The 18,893-nt window shown below is 39.8% G+C and overlaps 1 protein-coding gene across 2 annotated transcripts; it reads left to right on the top strand.

Moving 5' to 3' along the window:
* The first annotated feature begins 282 nt into the window (after positions 1–282).
* On the top strand, positions 283–15,147 carry LOC147237933 (serine/threonine-protein kinase PAK 2-like). Of its 2 annotated transcripts, none has more exons than XM_086156200.1 (15): positions 283–466; positions 6,524–6,717; positions 6,785–6,891; positions 9,100–9,247; positions 9,345–9,361; positions 9,437–9,550; positions 10,343–10,466; positions 10,550–10,613; positions 11,059–11,107; positions 11,469–11,581; positions 11,663–11,780; positions 12,446–12,545; positions 13,007–13,203; positions 13,949–14,086; positions 14,233–15,147. In XM_086156200.1, the coding sequence occupies exons 2-15, from the start codon at positions 6,540–6,542 to the stop codon at positions 14,317–14,319; spliced, it is 1,554 nt and encodes a 517-aa protein (XP_086012326.1). In that variant the 5' UTR covers positions 283–466; positions 6,524–6,539; the 3' UTR covers positions 14,320–15,147. The 2 variants fall into 2 exon arrangements, with proteins under 2 accessions (XP_086012326.1, XP_086012334.1); XM_086156208.1 differs by lacking the exon at positions 283–466 and adding an exon at positions 3,246–3,568.
* The last annotated feature ends 3,746 nt before the right edge of the window (positions 15,148–18,893 follow it).

Genomic DNA, 18,893 nt, shown 5'->3' with positions numbered 1-18,893 from the left:
GATTTATTTTGCGGCTTAGTAAACGAGTGTTCCGCCCCGCACCTTTATTTTGAAAAATATAATATCTACTTCCGGTGTTGTGTTTCAGTGCTCTTGACGCAAAGTCGACAAAGTAACGCTTGCAATTCCGCGCTTCCTGCCCGCCGCGCTCTCCGCGCCACCGGACGGTTTGAGCCACGGAGCTCTACGGAAGCCGCCAGGTTCACATCCCATCCGTAACACGACGTTCCGCTTCCTCCTCCAGATTCCTTCCCCGGGGCCCCGGGAACGACGGGGGCAGTCTTGAGGCGGGGGGGGGGGGAAGGGAGGATCGCCCGAGTGAATGGGTGAATGTTGGAAAAGACGGTCGAGTTTGTCTCACCTCCTGGGACGATCGAAGAATCGTAAGCGCCAAAGTTTGAGGATCATCACAAACGGGGGCGGAGTTTCTACTTGCTCGGTTTTCTGTGGTTTGACAGCACAACCGGTGAGTTTTGATTTGGTAATTCTCTTACAGATAGTACAAGTTGACCGAGAGGCTGAGAATAAATCTGTAGATACATGTCAAAAGCGGTGAAGAAATCCAGATTGTGTTATTCACGCACTCTTTTCTTTTCAATGCTATGTAATGCGTGAAAGTAGTTGTGCGAAGCATTGCAACAACGTTATAATGATGAAAATCATCTGGTCTAATTCATACGAATTGTTTATACATGTTTGACGGTATTTTCTAAACAAGGTCATTTGATTCTTGTTACAAAAAAATCCAGCAGTAGCTCTTAAGATCCAAATGTGCAATATTAGTAGACTTCTTGTAGAAATCCTCTTGTTGTGGCAAATGGACTTGAATTTCTTCACTTGAAGACGTTTCATCCTTCATACAAGAGACTTCTTCAGTTCTAATGTCAATATCAATACCAGTAGATTTACCTTTTTCATGGATTAAGCAGCCCACGGCCAATTTCGTAACAGAAACGGCATCGGGGGGAAGGTATGAAAACATTGTGCTTGGTTCTTGTTCAAAATCATAGAAGGAAAGCGAATGTCTGAATTTTAGTCTCTAGTTCCAGTCACAGATCAGTTGTCTAGTTCTGTTTTTATTCTGGTTCTCTTTACAGTTTCTCCAAAATTTGCGCACATTCCTGAAATACTCTTTTCAAAACCACAATGGATTATCAACTGGTAAATTTCCATCTAGTCATGTTTAACACTTGGGCCAACATTTCCCAAAAATCTCAAAAACTCAGCAATTAACAAGACATCAGCAAGAATCCCCGGAAAACAGCGAAGACTGTCTTTAATAAAGTTCAGAAACAAAATGGCTTCGAAATAAAATAGTTTAATAAAGTTTCAACATCCTGAACAAATCAAATTTAAATGTCAATAATAATACCTTTCAATTCAGTATGAATTATTCCAGAAATAAATGAAGAAATAACCAAAATGTTCCTAATGGCATTACAAAAAACAATTAGCGAAGTGAGAGAAATTCAGACAATATGCATATACCTTTGGAATTTACATTTAAAGCAGATCATATCTGTGATACAGTATTATCTTTTATTTATGTGTGTGCATTTTTCCTTTGCATCCAGTTATTGGGATTTACCAATATAAAAAAAATTGCCCCCTGATATTAACGGTGTACATTTTTTCCAAAAGTGCTCGGCCCAAAAAAATATAGCCTCGGTTAAAAAAGCTGACCTTTAATCGGTTGTTTTCTACCTGTGATCATAAAGGCGCCCTTATGGGTGAGACCTGCTCCGAATCATAACAGCTGTGACGTAGCCCAGGCTGCCAACTCAGTCATTTGATTTTGAGAATGTTGACCCAGAGGTGAGGCGAGTGTTTGAACAACAGGATAAGGTGCTCTGTGTGTGTGTGTGTGAGTGTGTGTGAGTGTGTGTGTTTACATTTCAATCTCTGCCAGTCCCATAAACAGTGAAGTGGTTGTAGAAGTGGTGTGAGTGTGTGATCTTATTTGTGTATCTAGGTGTGTTTGTATGTGTGTGGGGCCTAAACCGGAGTGGTGCTAGTGTGGGGGTGTTCATCACTTCTTCCAGGAAGTTCTTGTCAGAATTTCCTTTTATAGATGTTGAATACAAAAGAGCTGCTGTTCACTTCCTGTAAACAGCTGGGCGTCCGCATTTGCTTCTCTCTAATCGGCTGCTTCGCTGCGGTGAACTCTCGGGGGCTCGGGAAGTTCCAGGATGAGGAAGTGGGCTTCCCCTGACAGCAGCCAGCCATGGGGAATAGAAAGTACTCAGAAGCAATGAGTGAGTGAAGACAAAGCTCATAGAACAGAAACAAGAGGTTAGACTGGTGTATCTGGAAACAGCAGCCTGCAGCCAGGAAGGCAGAATAAACCGATAGTGTTTTGAAAGGATCCCCGTGACCACTTTTCACACCCATCATTTAAGCAGATATTGTGATTTTTTTTTTTGAATTAGTTTGGGTGTTTTGCAGTAACCAAATCACATCAGTTGAATGCTTAAAATTAAATGTAACTACAGTGACTAATATGAAACAAGATTTTTTTTCATACAAATACATTGTTCCAAAAAAGAGTCATGGTATTAATATGGCCTGGGAGAAAATGTGAAATAATATGCAGTATTGTGAAACTGAGATTTACTATTGCTGATTTTTCTTTTTATTATTATTATTGAAAATAATGATTAATATTTTTACTGTTTTCATTCAGATAATTATTTGCCATGTCATTACACGGATTTCGCTAACCACTGACACATTTTCGTCAAACCAAATGTTTTAAGATCATTGTAAATTAAAGTGGCTAAATCTGCTGATAGTTTGCTTTTATTAGCAAATCAGGCTAAAACATACAGAAATAACTGGGGGGGATGGAGATAAATGTTCCGATAAATCACAAAAACTCCTCATCAATAATAATAATCATATAGTTGTCAAAAAGTCCACTAAAATCATGTGTTCTTTTCTGAAAATTAAATGCAATATCCCAGTCAGCTGTCATATTGAAGAGTCTTTAAACACAACTTCAGGCTTGTCCTATTGTGAAAACCCGTAAGCATGCAGTGTTTGGTCTGTGCACCTTCCTGCTCCCCTCAGAAAGCTGAGCTGAAAGCCAAGTTTAATAAAAGATGTGCTTGAGCTCACAGTGGAGCGGCTGTTGGCAAAAGGGGGCTTTGTGTAGGAGTGTGTGTGTGTGTGTGTGTGCCTGCACGAGGAAAAGTTGTGTATGCATGTGTGCGATTAACAGGAGGAGCCCGTGCTCTGATGGAATTCCTGCTGCTAGACAACTTGTCTCAGCTTGACCAGCCAGCACCCAACATTTAGTCCAACACACACGCTCTGACTTTGAAAATGCACATTAAGGCTGGACCGGGTCTAATTTTATCCTGTCGGGGCAAGAGCACACATGTTCCGTCCAAGAGTGCTGAGGAATGAGGCAGCCTGCTAAGACCTGCCGCGAGGAGGTTGAAACGACCGACAGAAGGCTGATGATGAGCCAGAGTCGGGCGGATAAATGAGCTGTAGGGAAAGAGGTTTTAAGGGGTTTTTGTTGTTCACCTGGTCTTCTGTAGGACACAGAAGAGACAACAATCAGGTGAGTAACAGGAGCCGTCTTGTGAAAGAAAGAATGAACAAAATCATGGGTGGAAAGTGAGCTAGGAGTGCATGTGGCTTTCCCTGTTTAGACTCGGGTTTTATTGTTGTGTCTTTATGATGTTGCTACCCTGTCGCTCTTAGAAAATCTGTTTAGAAACATTTCTGGGAATTTTGAGGTGAAGACAGCCACCTCCCATCCTGTGCTCCAAAACCGTTGTAATTGATAAAGTAAAAATAAGTAGAAAAAAAAAAAGGATATAACAAATGTACACACATTCACCAGCAACAACTTTTTATTTTTTCACATGAGGTAGTTATTAATGGTTTATTTTACCTGAATGTAATATAACACTCATTGAACTAAATCTTTTTTCCATCATAAACTCCTAATTGCAGCTTAACAAATAATGCTATTAACAATTTCCCAGGTTAGAGTCTTATGACATACCTAACACTTTCTCTGTCAGTCTTAGTAAGGCCACTCACAGATTAAACCTTGTGTGCTCAGAGATGTCAGACTGCTAATCATTAATTTACTCAGAAGTTTCAGCCTTTTTTAATGGAGTCTAGCTTGTAGAATAATCATGATATGGACAAGTGCTTTATAATTACCAATGAAAAGGTAGTAAATGCCCAACACAGATGCTAATAACCGACATATATGTGACAATTAATATAGAAATATTAGACAGGCTGTGATGCATGAAAGTGGCAGAGTTGTGAAAGATTCAGCCACAAGTGTTGGTGTGTCATCGTTTTGTGGCCTCTAACAAACGGACAAAACCTCTGAGTGGTACTTTGTCATCATGGTGTAATGTGCTATTGTGCTGATGTGATGAGGAAAAGCAGTTTGGATTTCTCATGTCTTCACGAATGTCACAGTTAGGTGTTGTGGGTTTTTGTATCAGACACGAGTCCAGTCATCAATACAGTTGAAAGATGGTATTTGTGTGGAAAAGTCATGCTGACACGGCATATGAAAAGGGAAATTCAAACCTGAAGTTTGTCGGATATCTTTAGTTTAGTTTCACACCGAGCAGCTGTCCGTCTGACCTGAAATTAGGAAACTTTCTTTGCCTCTTATTTTCTAGTTGTTGTCAAAGGAATGGAGTTGGGGTCTATATTTCTTCGTTTGATCATTTCTTCAGCCTCACTTTTCCCTTTTTTGCTTTTTGAGTAAGAGTCAGTGCTTGTCAGTGCTTCTATTGAAAAGCCCTTTAATGAAAATAAAAAGATAAATAAAGACAAAGTGGGGCTGCATTGATATATTGAGTAATATTTACCTTTCTGACGTCCAATGGCCTACCAGCAAATTATGGATTCCTTGAAAGACTTAAACAGTATTTCAGTTCATAATTTATGTTGCTTTGTTTCTGTGGTGCAACAGGGGGGATAAATAGCAACAAAGTAAAGCAAACAACTTGATCTTTCAACAATCGATACTGCTATTCAATCAGTGCATCCCAATATGAGTCAATGTAAAATAAAATTGAAAACGCAGCAAAATCTACTGGAAGGTATATTCAAGTCTAAGATTAAGATATAACTTGTCACATATATTTTATAATGACTCATAATTTAACTGGCTTGCAATCTTGTAAAATGACACCGTCTGAATTAGTACCAAATATTTTTCTTGTGATTTATCAGTCAGTAACTGTGATGAAATTAGGTCCTGAATCAGTTAATTTTTAGTCCTTTATCAAAAGTGTGATTTTTTTTTTTTCTTTAATTTTACTAATTTAGTAATCCGCACATCTTGAACCATTCCCCAAGTGTTTCCTTAAGTAAAAATCTGTCATAATGAATTTAATCTATCATTACTGTCAATTACTTCCAAAAGTGAAAAAAGGCACATATAAACAAGAAAGAGAGGCCCTTGAACTTGAAACTCGTCAGCCTTTAATAAAACTGCAGTTTGCACTAAGATATGCTGTATTTGGAGAACACTTGGATAAATTCACATTTGAGTAACATTTATGAACCGAACGAACCTCTCAGCTATGGTGTGCAATGTCGTCCAATATTGAACAAGTCCAGTCATGGTAGGCTAAATATGACATAGGAATACTTTGCTTTGAACTAAGATACTAAGTAGAAAAAGTCTGCGTCTTGAAGGCTCTCATTCAGGCCTCTTTTCTCTCCCCCTTCCTCCTTTTTGCTTCCTTTTTTACTCACCCACTCTTTCTCCTGCCCGCCTCCTTTCCTTCCTCGTTCACTTCAAACTGTGAACGAGATTCAACACGTCACTTCACCTATTCAGCGTCGCTTCCTGTTCACACTCTGTTCCCTCTCTGTTGATCCACACCTCATGGATGGACGGATAACCTCCGCCTTTTGAACAGTTTGTTTTTTTGCTTCTGCTGTTTTCAAGAGGGTAGGGTGTAACAGGGGCATGGAAAAAGTAACATCATACAAAATGAGAATTTTATGCGACTATAACAGACCTGAGCATTTATGGCCCGTTTTACTTTTTTTTTTATATCCGGCACACCAAACTATTTTCTTTAAATATTTCAATAAGTCTTAATAAGTTTCAGTCAATACTGAATTTAGAAACTCCTCATTTTTTCCTTTTGTTAAATTTTGTATGGATGAGTACATACAAAATAATGTCGGTATATTTATATGATCATGAATAATTTTAAGCTTAAAATGAAATGCCAAAAAATTTAAATATTCAAATTGCAATTTTCATTTTGTTCAATTTACATGATATTTAGTTGGCCCGCCCATGAAAATTAAATAAGGAATGTGCCCCGCCAGCCAAAACAATTATTGATATGAATATTATCGATCTGAGTATAGAATGTCTATTTACACTTTGTATTTCAAATTTTCAATTTTAAAAGCAGTCATGACACAATATTAGTATTTATATTGTCCACTTATTGTCACTGAGAGTGCAGCAGACAGACTGCATCATATCTGCATTTGCATCCCGCATCTGCAGGTGTACGTGTGTGTAGATGTGTGACAGCGGAGTGTGTGAGGACAAGCCCCCCGCCCCCCCTGTCAGGATGAGCAGCCAAGGAGGAGGAGCCAAGGACCCCCAGTCTGCCAATCACAGCTCTCGGCCGCTGCCGTCTGTACCCGAGGAGAGGAAGTCCAGAAACAAGATCATCTCCATGTTTGCCTCTGAGAAAGGTGAGAAACACTTCTTACATGCAGGGAGGGAGACCATCAACACTCTGATGTGTAAACTTTTCTGCAGGAGGCAGGAAGAAAGATCGTGACAAGGACAGGCCTGAGATCTCATCTCCCTCAGACTTTGAACACACCATCCATGTAGGATTTGACGCTGTAACTGGAGAGTTCACTGTAAGTGTCTTAAAAGTTTTCAATAATGAATTAACATTTTCATTTTTTGTTCAGAACAAGCAAGTGCCTGCTTGACTTTATACCCAGTTGGAAGTAACATGTTACCCGTTTCTCATTTTTTGGGTCTCCACTGCGTCTTGCTTTCCTTTCGATTCTGATTGGTCGTTGTGTTTGCTTACTGTGATCGGTTGTAGATCTCGCCAGCTTTCCCTATAGATATGAGACCAGATCAATTCACTAAAGCCATTTGTTCTTAGAAGATAATCTTTTATCATTACAAATCGTCATACTTCTCATCTGGAGTGGGGTCGTTGCGTCAACCCTGGTCGACTTCCACAATCTTCCTTCGTGACCTCAAAATATTTCTAGGTCTGATGGTGTTTATAGTCCTTCCAGCGTGTTCTGGGTCGACCACTAGGTCTCCTGCGGGTTAGTCCTGCCTTGACACCTTGAGAGGAAGGTGTCCGGAGGGCATCCTTATCTGATGCCTGAACAACCAATCTAATTACTCTTGATGCGAAGAAACAGTGGACTAAGGCAGCGGTCCCCAACCTTTTTTGCGCTACTGACCGGTTTAATATCAGACAATAGTTTCAGGGACCGGCCTTTACAGTGTGGTGGATAAATACAACAAAATAAAATGATACGGGCAACACAAAAACTGTGGTATTTTGTAAATATAATTTTAAATGTGAATCCATTGTGTACTTGTATGTAACTTTATCAGTAGCGTCCTCCTAACACAGGCACGGGTATTTTACAGCCTGCATGCCACATAAGGCCCGTTTTGCTTTTTTATCCGGCCCGCCAAACTATTTTTAAGTCTTAGTAAGTGTCAGTCAGTACTGAATTTAGAAACTATTTTTTCCTTTTGTTTAATTTTGTATGGATGATTACCTATAAAATAATGTCAGTACATTCATATGATCATTGATGATTTTAAAGTTGAAATAAAATGCCAAAAACTTTAAATATTCAAATTGCAATTTTCATTTAGTTCAATTTACATGATACTTCGTCGGCCCACACAGGAAAATTATATAAGAAATGTGGCCCGCCAGCCAAAATAATTCCCCATCCCTATCCTAACATGTGCCAACAACATAACAGTAACATCCTTACTACCCCCATACGCTCTCTGGTCGCTATAGTAATGCTTAAACACGCCTTCAAAATAAGATACACCAAAAAACAAACATAAAGTACATGAAAAATACAACTTACCAGAACACTAAATCAATGAGAGTTACTTATTCTTTCTGTGTGGCCCGGTACCAAAGGACCCATGGACCGATGCCGGTCCGCACCCGGGGGTTTGAGGACCGCTGGATGAAGGTGCTCTGGTATCCTGTGCACTTATGAACAATCAAGTGCTTTTACAAGCATGGTGTGCCTTGCGCAGAATTCCAGTTGGGTCTAGATCAGACAAGATGTTCCCCTACCAGGTGTCTCTGTGGTTGCACATCTGAGCGTTGAAGTTTCCTGGCTACAAACTATGGAATCACCAGTTGGTGCCCCATCCGGGACTCCCAAGAGTGCCGGATACCGACTGACAGTTTGGCACATACATTCAAACAGCTGTCAGTGACCTCCTCCCCTCCCAACAGGATGAGAAAGAGGCAACCGTATTGTTGAGTGGGGGAAACCTCCCAACACGCTGGCGCTCAGTGAGGTGCAAGGAGTTCGGTGTCAGACCCAAGGCTTTGTGTGGACATGAGTCTTAACTATTTCTAGGTGGCGCTGCCAGACCTCTTGCGTTGGCTCCTTCCCTATGAAACAGGTGACATGTACCAGTGGGCCATTGGGCCAATACGCATTGATCTCAACCTCTGTCTGCTGCCTGAAATGCGACACACCCGACCACCATGTTTCCCCTCTCGCTGGGACGAAAAAACTCCCCCATCGAAATAGGCTGACTATTTCAAGACGAGTCGTTCAAGACAGATTTCACCTTAATGACTCAATGAAAGTCACAGGGATTGTCCTTATCGGTTTTAAACGTTGTGAGCGTATGCACCGAATTGTTCGAATTTTGTGAAAAATAAAACTTTGGCGCGTTCCAGTCAACACTCAGTTCTCAGGAGACTGGCGATACGACCTGACAACCAGCAGTTTAACACCTCTCATTCACATTTGTCTATCCGATTCATTCCATTTTCATTTGATCTACAAGAGTATTTTCCGACTTAAAGCTGTGGATTTTTCCAGGGAATGCCAGAGCAGTGGGCCCGTCTCCTTCAAACCTCTAACATCAGCAAATCAGAACAGAAGCAGAATCCTCAGGCGGTCCTCGACATTCTCAAGTTCTATGATTCCACCAGTGGAAAACAGAAATACCTCAGTTTTTCCGCATCGGGTCAGTTTTCTTTGCCTCAGCAAATTGAAGTCAGATGTCTCTAACTCTGCAGTCTTTCTCCTTGGTACCAACAATTGCATTGTTTTGTCTCTTTCAGATAAAGACACACAGTCGGTGAGTAGTTCGACAGTGTGTCTCCACTCTCATTCAATAAACAGTACATATAGAGTTTAATTCCTGTGATTGCAGCCAGGCAAGCAGGGTTCAGCGACGTCCCCGTCAGGTGGCAAGGATGGCGATGACGACGACGATGATGACACGCCACCCCCAGTTGTGGCCCCGCGGCCAGAACACACCAAATCAGTGGGTCATATCTTTAAAATTGGCTGGTGTTTTCCCCGAGTTGAAAATGTGGGAGAGCAGCATTGAAAAACATCATTTTACAGAGATAATAGAATGAAAGAAAGTCATGCCAAAGTGGTCGGCTTTGGAATTTTGTTTCTCGTAATAGCATTTTACGACTGGTAGGGTAAAGTGATCTGAACACTCAGGGGTCGGAGTGAGTGTGTATTAGGTAAATCATAGGTCAAATAATATTCAAATAAAAATAGTATTCAATTTTAGAAGGAAATCAATTCACTCGATATTCAAATAATGGCGCTTACTGGTCACATGCGTTTCCATTGTTCTTATGCAATCTATTAAAATAAATGTATATGTATTTATATGTTATCTATATAATATGATGAATATACTATATACTGTATATTGAAATATATATACATATAAGCAGTATATGACAACTTTATCTACTGCTGTGATAATGCACAGCAGATAGATTGCAGATGGTAATTCTCCGCTTTTCTCATTTATTTCATACAGATTTGTATTTGCAATTTAACTTACTGATTAGTGTTTTTTTTTTTTCTTTCAGATTTGATTATCATTTCTTAGAACCCATTTGCAACAACCTTAGTATTAAACAGAAATAACCAACATTTCCATAAAAATGTTTCATGGAAATTTAGCTTTGACTTTTCTACTCATACATTTCTATTCATAACCCATCTTTTTTCAATAAAGTTGAGGTCATCAAAGTTTCTGTGTGCCAGATTAGAGCACAAATATGTCATTATCTTTCCCGTGTTGCATCAGGTTTACACAAGATCGGTGATAGACCCCATCCCTGCCCCTGAGGTAGACGCTGCCTCTAAGTCAGCTGACAAACAGAAGAAGAAAGGAGGCAAGATGACCGACGAGGAGATCATGGAAAAACTCAGTGAGTGAAAGGCACGAGATTACGCTCTAGAGGAGATGCAAAGCTCCGGAAGAGCCGGCATGAATGTTTTTTGTGCTTCTCAGGAACTATTGTCAGTATCGGAGATCCTAAAAAGAAATACACCCGCTATGAAAAGATTGGCCAGGGGTGAGTAGGAATTAAAACTCTCATGAAATATGAATTGGGGGATATGTTAAACCTTATCTGCATTTCCAGCATGTATTATGTTGTTTTGGATGATGTCATTTGGATGGATGGATGACAACGTTCATATCAGGAAACCATCATTTAATTTTGAATTGTGAACAGAACCGATGTTGATACTGTGTTGCTTTCTATTGGTATTGTTACTTAATCAAATTTCATTGTCTACAAACAATGCCCACATTAATGTCTATTTAATTTAATGTACTTAGGCAATTTGATGGTGATATTTGTATGTATTTGTTATTGTAGCATTAACCACATTTTTGGCCACAGAAACCTATGACACTGATATCTTTCTGACATGATAATTGAATTGACTTCCTTTTAAAAGTGCAAGTAAACAAAACCAAAATTGTTTCATAATATCACAGTGTTTCACTTTCAGGGCATCTGGCACTGTTTATACTGCAATAGATGTGGCGACTGGACAAGAGGTAAAATGTTCTAACTATTTCACTATTTCAACTGAATATAAAAAGAATAGAAAAGAGATATTATAGTGTAGGAATTACAGTATTTTTTTATTTGCTATCTGGAGAAAATTTAAGGATGAGACTGCCCAACATAAAATCCCTGACATTGTTTTATAGCTTTCTTTTTCTTGTGTTTGTACCACTTTGTCCATCCTACTTTGGGCTGCAGTGTCATATCTACCATACTCATGACCATGTCTTTTTTTTGGAAAAAAAAAAAAATCTAATACAAATTTCATATTGGTGAAGTATTCCTTTAACTGTCCATACTTTTTGCATTTTAAGCGAGACACTTCCAGAGTATTGTTTTTTTCTTCCGCAGGTGGCCATCAAACAGATCAACCTGCAGAAGCAGCCCAAGAAAGAGCTAATTATCAATGAGATCCTGGTCATGAAGGAGATGAAGAATCCCAACATTGTTAACTTTGTAGATAGGTAACAAAGAAATTCACATTGCAAATCTAATTAAAAAATAAAGAACTATACATCAAGTTGTCTGTTCCCGTATGTGTTTAGTTTCCTAGTGGGAGATGAACTCTTTGTGGTGATGGAGTACCTGGCTGGTGGTTCGCTAACAGATGTTGTGACAGAGACGTGCATGGATGAGGCCCAGATCGCAGCTGTGTGCAGAGAGGTAAGATAGCATACAATAGATGTCATTCATGATGTTATGTGACAACAGCTTCCCCACATTGACAGGGTAGAGAAGTATAAACAAAAAAAGAATGCCTGAGAACAAAGAATAGATTGAGAAAAGGACAGAAGTTAAAGATATACCGGATTATGATAATACAAACCAAGATACAGAATATTACTCGAAAAAGCCCTCTGTGGCGAACAGGGGTATTGAAAATTAAAGTGTCAATAACTAAATAACTTTTGCGATAAATAGTTATGAGAAACAGGAAAACAATCGGGCATCTGAGGAGCATTTGCGTGTTTTAACAGCGAGTATAGGTACTCCAAATGTCTTCATAATAATATCCTTAAGAACATCAACAGCATAAAACTGCCTCTATTGACAGGCTGCGATTACACTCCTGACTGCACAGTTTGGGCAGCAGGCACATAGTGAGGAGGGTGCACGAGAATCACCCTCCACCCACACACACACACACACGCACACACACGCAAGGGGTGTATTCAGTATGCACGACAGCTGGGCCAACATTCTCCTCTCACCCACTTCCTCTGTTAGGTCCAAGGTAGAATTCAGGGAGTGGTTACAAAATCTAATGAGCCGAACCCGTGGAAGTGTGATTTCAGCGGACCCTTACATTGTACCCTCTTTGCATCCAGGTCCTCCAGGCCTTGGAGTTTCTTCATGCCAACCAGGTCATTCATAGAGACATCAAGAGTGACAACGTACTGTTGGGAATGGACGGCTCAGTCAAACTCAGTAAGGGAGTACATATACAAACAGACCCAGTTTTTAATGGTTGTGGTAGGAATAATTTAGTAGGGAAATATCTTTAATATTTTTCTAAGAAACCAGAAATCTGTTATGCACCTTAATGTATATCTGCGGCTTACAGACATCGGCATGAAACACTAATTAAGTTCTGTATTTCTTTGAAAACCTGACTCCCTGTATTATAATAATATATTTGAAAAATGACACTGGGACTTGATGAATGCCAATGTCCTCATACTTCTAACAGGGAAATATACATTTTCTGATTAACTACTACAGTAAATTTCATTTACCACTGTATACAACACCTTCTTCTTCCCCAATTTTTGCTGTTTTGGGCTGTAATGTCTTTTTATGTGCTTTTAATTTCATATTTCTGAAGCATTTCTGAAAGCTACAGTGTAAGTGAAATACTTAAACCATGATTTTCTGTCTTCCCTGTTCAGCTGACTTTGGATTCTGTGCTCAGATCACTCCAGAGCAGAGCAAGCGTAGTACTATGGTAGGGACTCCGTACTGGATGGCTCCAGAGGTGGTGACAAGAAAAGCGTATGGACCAAAAGTGGACATTTGGTCCCTCGGGATCATGGCCATCGAGATGGTGGAGGGAGAGCCTCCATATCTTAACGAAAACCCTCTCAGGGTGAGTGCATACTGATTTGAATATGACGATGGAGGTTGTTTTTAGAAGGGTTACAGACACTTCAGTACAGCTACTTCCCATGGCATCAAGAAACATGCTCAAGTTTCTTGATTTATCTGACCTGCAGTTCAGACCACAAAGAGAGACTGGAGGACTGTCTCTGTCGCTACTTGTAGTAAAAACACTGCCTTTTCGCCTGAAGCCAGAAATGAAGGAGACTTTATATTCCGTGGCAACCCTCAAGCAAGAATTGTCAGTTGTCCGTCTTCTCTTCCACCACAGCACCTCCTCCTGCATGACAGATATCTGTCGGAATTCAGTCATCTGCCTCCATCCAACCCTGTGTTCTGCATCTCCTTTTCTCACACTAAATAACTTCATGTCATCTTTCACTCCACCCATAAATCTCTTCTTTGGTCTTTATACTGAAAGGATGGACATATTTTATTTTTATATATACTGCATATATACCTTACATACCAGCAAAGTGAAGAAGATTGGCAGTTAAAGGCCTCAGCCCTCTCACGGTTTGTATAATGCAATTACAGAATAGAATAGAATAGAATTGTGCCTTTACTTGCCCCACCATGGGGAAATTTCAAATTCACCTTTCAGAGTGGGAATAAGCTGTAATCAGTAAGAATTAAATTTTTATTTTCAATTTCCTTTTATTTTTCTGTGTTCTGTGACTACAGAAATGACTACCGTAAACTGGCGCCTAAGTATCCTACTATGTTTGTTTTAGGCTCTGTATTTAATTGCCACCAATGGAACCCCTGAGCTGCAGAGTCCAGAGAAACTGTCTCCCGTCTTCAAATCCTTCCTGTCTCGCTGCTTGGAGATGGACGTCGAGAAACGTGGATCAGGACGAGAACTTTTGCAGGTATTAAATTGTAACGTAGTCCGAGAAACATAAAGTGTATCAGAATCACAAGAGCTTTTTCTAATCTTATTGTCATACACTGCATATATTCAGTATATAATATATACATTGATTCTGACATAATGTATTTCCGTGTGTGTCTGAAGCATCCTTTCCTGAAACTGGCCAAGCCTCTGTCCAGCCTCACTCCACTCATCCTGGCAGCAAAAGAGGCCATGAGGAGCAACCGTTAAGTTTCAGCCTAAAGACTGTCGGAGATCGTACCGGTGACGAGTGAAACAGCCGGACCTGCGAGAGCTTTCCAAGGGTTTGCTCCTCCCGTAGTTTCTTTATTGGAGCTTCTTAAAATTTTACATTGGTGCTTTTTTTTTCAAAAAAAAAAGAAAAAAGAAAAAAGAAAAAAGGTGCACATTGCAGAATCCGTACCGTGTGTCAATGACACCTTTTCAACCGTGCTGTGATTATACATTCTAAACCGGATGTCCTTTTATACCATTTATCCAAACTTCCAGGTTTCCTATGACCTCAGGGTTCTTGAGGTCACATAAAGGTTAAATTCAGTTTAATAAATATTTGGTCATCGAATTTAATTTATCTTTTTTTTATTTTTTCAGTTTAGATTTATTTTTTTTGTTTTATTGTTTCAAGTCAAACTCCCTTCATGGATGTCTGTATTTTCTCTGTCAAATTGTTTTTCCAAATCTGCCACTGACAGCTAGTAATCTTCTTACTTCTCATACTTTGCTGTCGGCAAACCCAGCTGAACAAGACTGCATATACACTAATTACTTTCCTTGATTGAATTGGAAAATTATGATCTGCCCAAATATATAATCAGTGTAATATTTGGTCAAAAATCATCTTCAACAAATCCACAGTAAAAAAACAAAAGGAAAAGGAGAGACCAACATTTTCTTTTAATATTTCTAATCGTTACATTCCGTATTAAAAGGCTGGATCAGAGCTGCTGTGTCAGATTTCTTGTGTCTATATGTTTGTGAAAGGCTTTTGATTTCAGATAATGATTTCGGAAGAATTTGAATAAATGTGGATTAAAAATACCCTTCCTTATGCTGAAGAAATTCATTTATTCATGCTCTGTGTTAGACTTCTTGATTCATGGATTTTATTTATCCACAAACTGCCAGCCCCAAATCCCTAAAAAATATTTTGGGTGTAAAAGAAAACCTGAAGCTTAAGCAGATGTTTTCTAAGCCTGTTGTTGCTATAGTTACACGAGCAAGTGATGACAGGGCCCGGAATGTTAGATGGTTTCACGGAAAGTGAAATAAATAATCCCCGGCTGCCCTGTGGTCCAGCTTTGGCCAGTGCCGTCTTTGTGCTGCGGAAAAACCTCACAACTGTTCGCGTTTGACCCTGAATCTCGAATCTGAAAATGTTCCAGGAGGGGGGGCATTTATTTTTCACTCTATTTTGGTCTGTGAAACATCCAATTATTTTACAAAAGTAGAGGGATGACTTCATTTTCCTGATCTTGGGTGTCACCGGGATTCACAACATACTCTCAACTATTGTACCGTACTCATGATATGAAAACCTTCACTGCAAAAGCGTATATTCCGTCAGTATGATGCTGGAAATTTTATTCTGCGTCTTTTCTGTTAGCTGTATTAGAATGTGCTGAACTGGAGAGGGACTTTGCATTTTTTGTATATTTTATGGTGTTGATATCCTGTATGTCATATTTTTTCATTTGAAAGTTAACTAAACAGAAGACGATGCAAATTTGTGTTCAATCAGCTCTCAGACAAGTAAAAGAGTCTCTAGGGAGACCTGAGCTTTGGAGCATTTGGAAACTGTGTTGTTTTTTTTTTAGTTCTGTTTGGGTACCACGTGTACAACAACATTTAAGGTAAATAAATGCATTTAAATAGTGAGCATTTTAAGAATTAAATCAAATATTTAGTGGAAAAATTACGGCAGTAGTAGGTTCACTGGAGGCCCTATATTGTCCAAGCGCCGTGACGCGTGAGGTCTCGCCCAATGACAGCTCGGGCGGACTGCAGCCCCCCTACCCCTACCCGCCATCCCCACCTGCACCGAGTGCAGGATAAGCGGTGTAGACAATGAATGTGTGAAAATATGGGATGTAAAGTGTCAAGAAACTAAAACACTTAACACAGAGCCGATACATATGCTTTAAGTGGAAAAACTTTAGATAGATAAAGCTCATAAAGCTTTATGAGAGTAAAAAGTAGATTAAATACAGTAAATGTTTGGTAAAATACCCAAAAAACTCCTTGCTTCAGTTTGAATACACAGATTCATGCTTATGTAATTTGCCTGGAATGTACAACCAAAGCAAATAACTTTTTGATCGAAAAACTAATGAACATGATACTGTTTTTATTGTAAATCTGTAACTTTAAGCTTTTCCCGCTTGTACCTCTTTTATGTTCATTTTATTTTTTTTACTGACAATGACCTGAATATACCTTCAGGAATATACCTTCCAACATGTGACCATGTAACATTTCAAAATTAAGAGAATACCTCACTTTTCAGCAAGTTTTGACAGTCACTCGAAAGTATCTTAAATCGAATAAACAGCCTTGCGTGATGTAGTTCAACATGTGTATGTGATACGACATGGTGAGACACAAATAGTGCTGTCTAGAGACTGGACTGCGACAACGTTGCATTTTTATATTGCATTTAAATGTAGATGGTGGAAGAGTTTAATGGATGTATTATGAAACAAGTGGCTTTGGCTAAGTCAGATTAAATTTGTATATTATCAGAAAGCTGGGACATTAATGAGTCTTACAATCTCTTCATCACAAGAGGGAAGTATTTCTCAACTGTGGAGGAAACAAGTGGTAGGCAGGAAAAAAATTAAACAGCCTTCTTTTATAAAATTCTTTAAGCAAGTACTGGCGTTCAATAAAACAGCTAGTATGTTACAATGTGCTTGTTGTGGAGCCGGACTGCCAACAGGGGACACCCTGTCGCTATTTATCTTTCAGCAGGGTTTCTGCCGGCAGAGGAAGGATCATCCAGAGTCGACAATCAAATGCGAAAATATGCAAACCTATCAAAATATTGAAGCATATAATGATAATGATTCAAATGAAAATGCATCAGAAGAATTTGAATTATGATCATTAGATGAGCCCCTTCTTGTTTGCAGCGGTGATGGACAGGCTGACAGATGAAGTTAGACAGGAATCTCCATGAACCATGATGTTTGCAGATGACATTGTGATCTGTAGTGAAAGCTGAGAACAGGCTGAAGAAAATTTAGAGAGATGTAGGAAAGGAGAGGAATGAAAATTAGTCGCAGCAAGACAGACTATATTTATATGAATGAGAGAAACCAGAGTGGAACAGTGAGGCTACAGGGAGTGGAGATCAAGAAGTTGGAGGATTTCGGGTACTTGGTTCAACAGTTCATAGCAACAGAGAGTGTGGAAAAGAGGTAAAGAAACAGGTTCAAGCAGGTTGGAATGGGTGAAGAAAAGTGTCTGGGGTACTATGTGATAGAAGACTATCAGCCAGAATGAAAGAGCAGGTGTTTTTTTGGTCACTCTTTATATATTATTGTTTAGTTCTAGCTGTTTATCACCGTCACTGTTCCTTGATGTTGCCCATTGTCATCCCTGATGTTGTTTTTGTCAGCTGTATTTATTTGTGTTTTTTTTTCAATATTATATTCAATATTATACAATAATATTCAATATTATAACTTTTACGCAGCTGTGACAAAGGAATTTCCCAAATGGGGATCAATAAAGTTTATCTTGTCTTAAGACAGTTGTGAGACCAGCCATGCCGTATGGTCTAGAAACAGTGACAATGACGAAAAGACAGGAGGCAGAGATGAAGATGTTGAGGTTCTCTTTGGGAGTGACGGGGATGGATAAGATCAGGAATGAGTCCATCAGAGGGACAGCACATGTTTTGGAGAGAAGGTCAGAGAAGTCAGACTGAGATGGTTCAGTCATGTACAGAGGTAGTGAATATATTGGTAGATGAATGCTGGAATTGGAGGTCTAGAAGAAGACCAAAAAGAATATTTATGGACATAGTGAGTGAGGATATGAAGGTAGTTTGTGTGAGAGAGGAGGATCCAAAGAATCGGGTACGATGGAGAGGTTTGATTAGCTGTGGCGCCCCCTGAAGGGAAAAGACGGAAGTAAAAGAAGATATGCCTCCATAATTTTATACTCCACCGCGGTTATCTTACAGCTTTACTCAATTAAAAATGTTAATTTCACATACGATTTTATGTAATGGCATTTATGGACAGGGCAGCCAGGACATTGAGGGGATCCGGTTTGATGGCCGCAGGATCGAGTCTCTGCTTTTTGCAGATGATGTGGTTCTGTTGGCTTCATCAGGCCATGATCTCCAGAACGGTTCGCAGCCGAGTGTGAATCGGCCGGGATTAGGATCAGCACCTCCAAATCCGAGACCACGGTGCTCAACCGGAAACGGGTGGAATGCCCACTCCGGGTCGTAGAAGAGGTCCTGCCCCAAGTCAGGGTCTTGTTCACGAGTGAGTGAAGGATGGAGCGGAAGATCGACTGGCGTCTGCAGCGATGGTCTGTTGTGCTGAAGAGGGAGTTGAGCCAAAAGGTGAAGCTACGTTCCCACCCTCACCTATGCTCACGAGCTGTGGGTTCATTCCGATGGGTGAATGAGCCCATCCCATAGTGACACTCATCATGTAAATCAACGTTTCCGCGTTTTGGGTCACTTTCATATCAAACCAGGGGAAGTTGATTTCCGGCTTCCACTTTCGAAGTTTCTTCCCTTGGACTGCCTATTGTGCTCTCTCTCCGTG

The sequence above is a fragment of the Fistularia commersonii genome, chromosome 1, assembly GCF_037954325.1.
Source record: "Fistularia commersonii isolate RoL2024-O1a breed Wild chromosome 1, RoL_Fcom_v1.0, whole genome shotgun sequence".
Classification (NCBI taxonomy): Eukaryota; Metazoa; Chordata; class Actinopteri; order Syngnathiformes; family Fistulariidae; genus Fistularia; species Fistularia commersonii.
The sequence above is the reverse complement of the archived record's forward strand: the minus strand, read 5'-3'. Positions and strand labels throughout refer to the sequence as shown.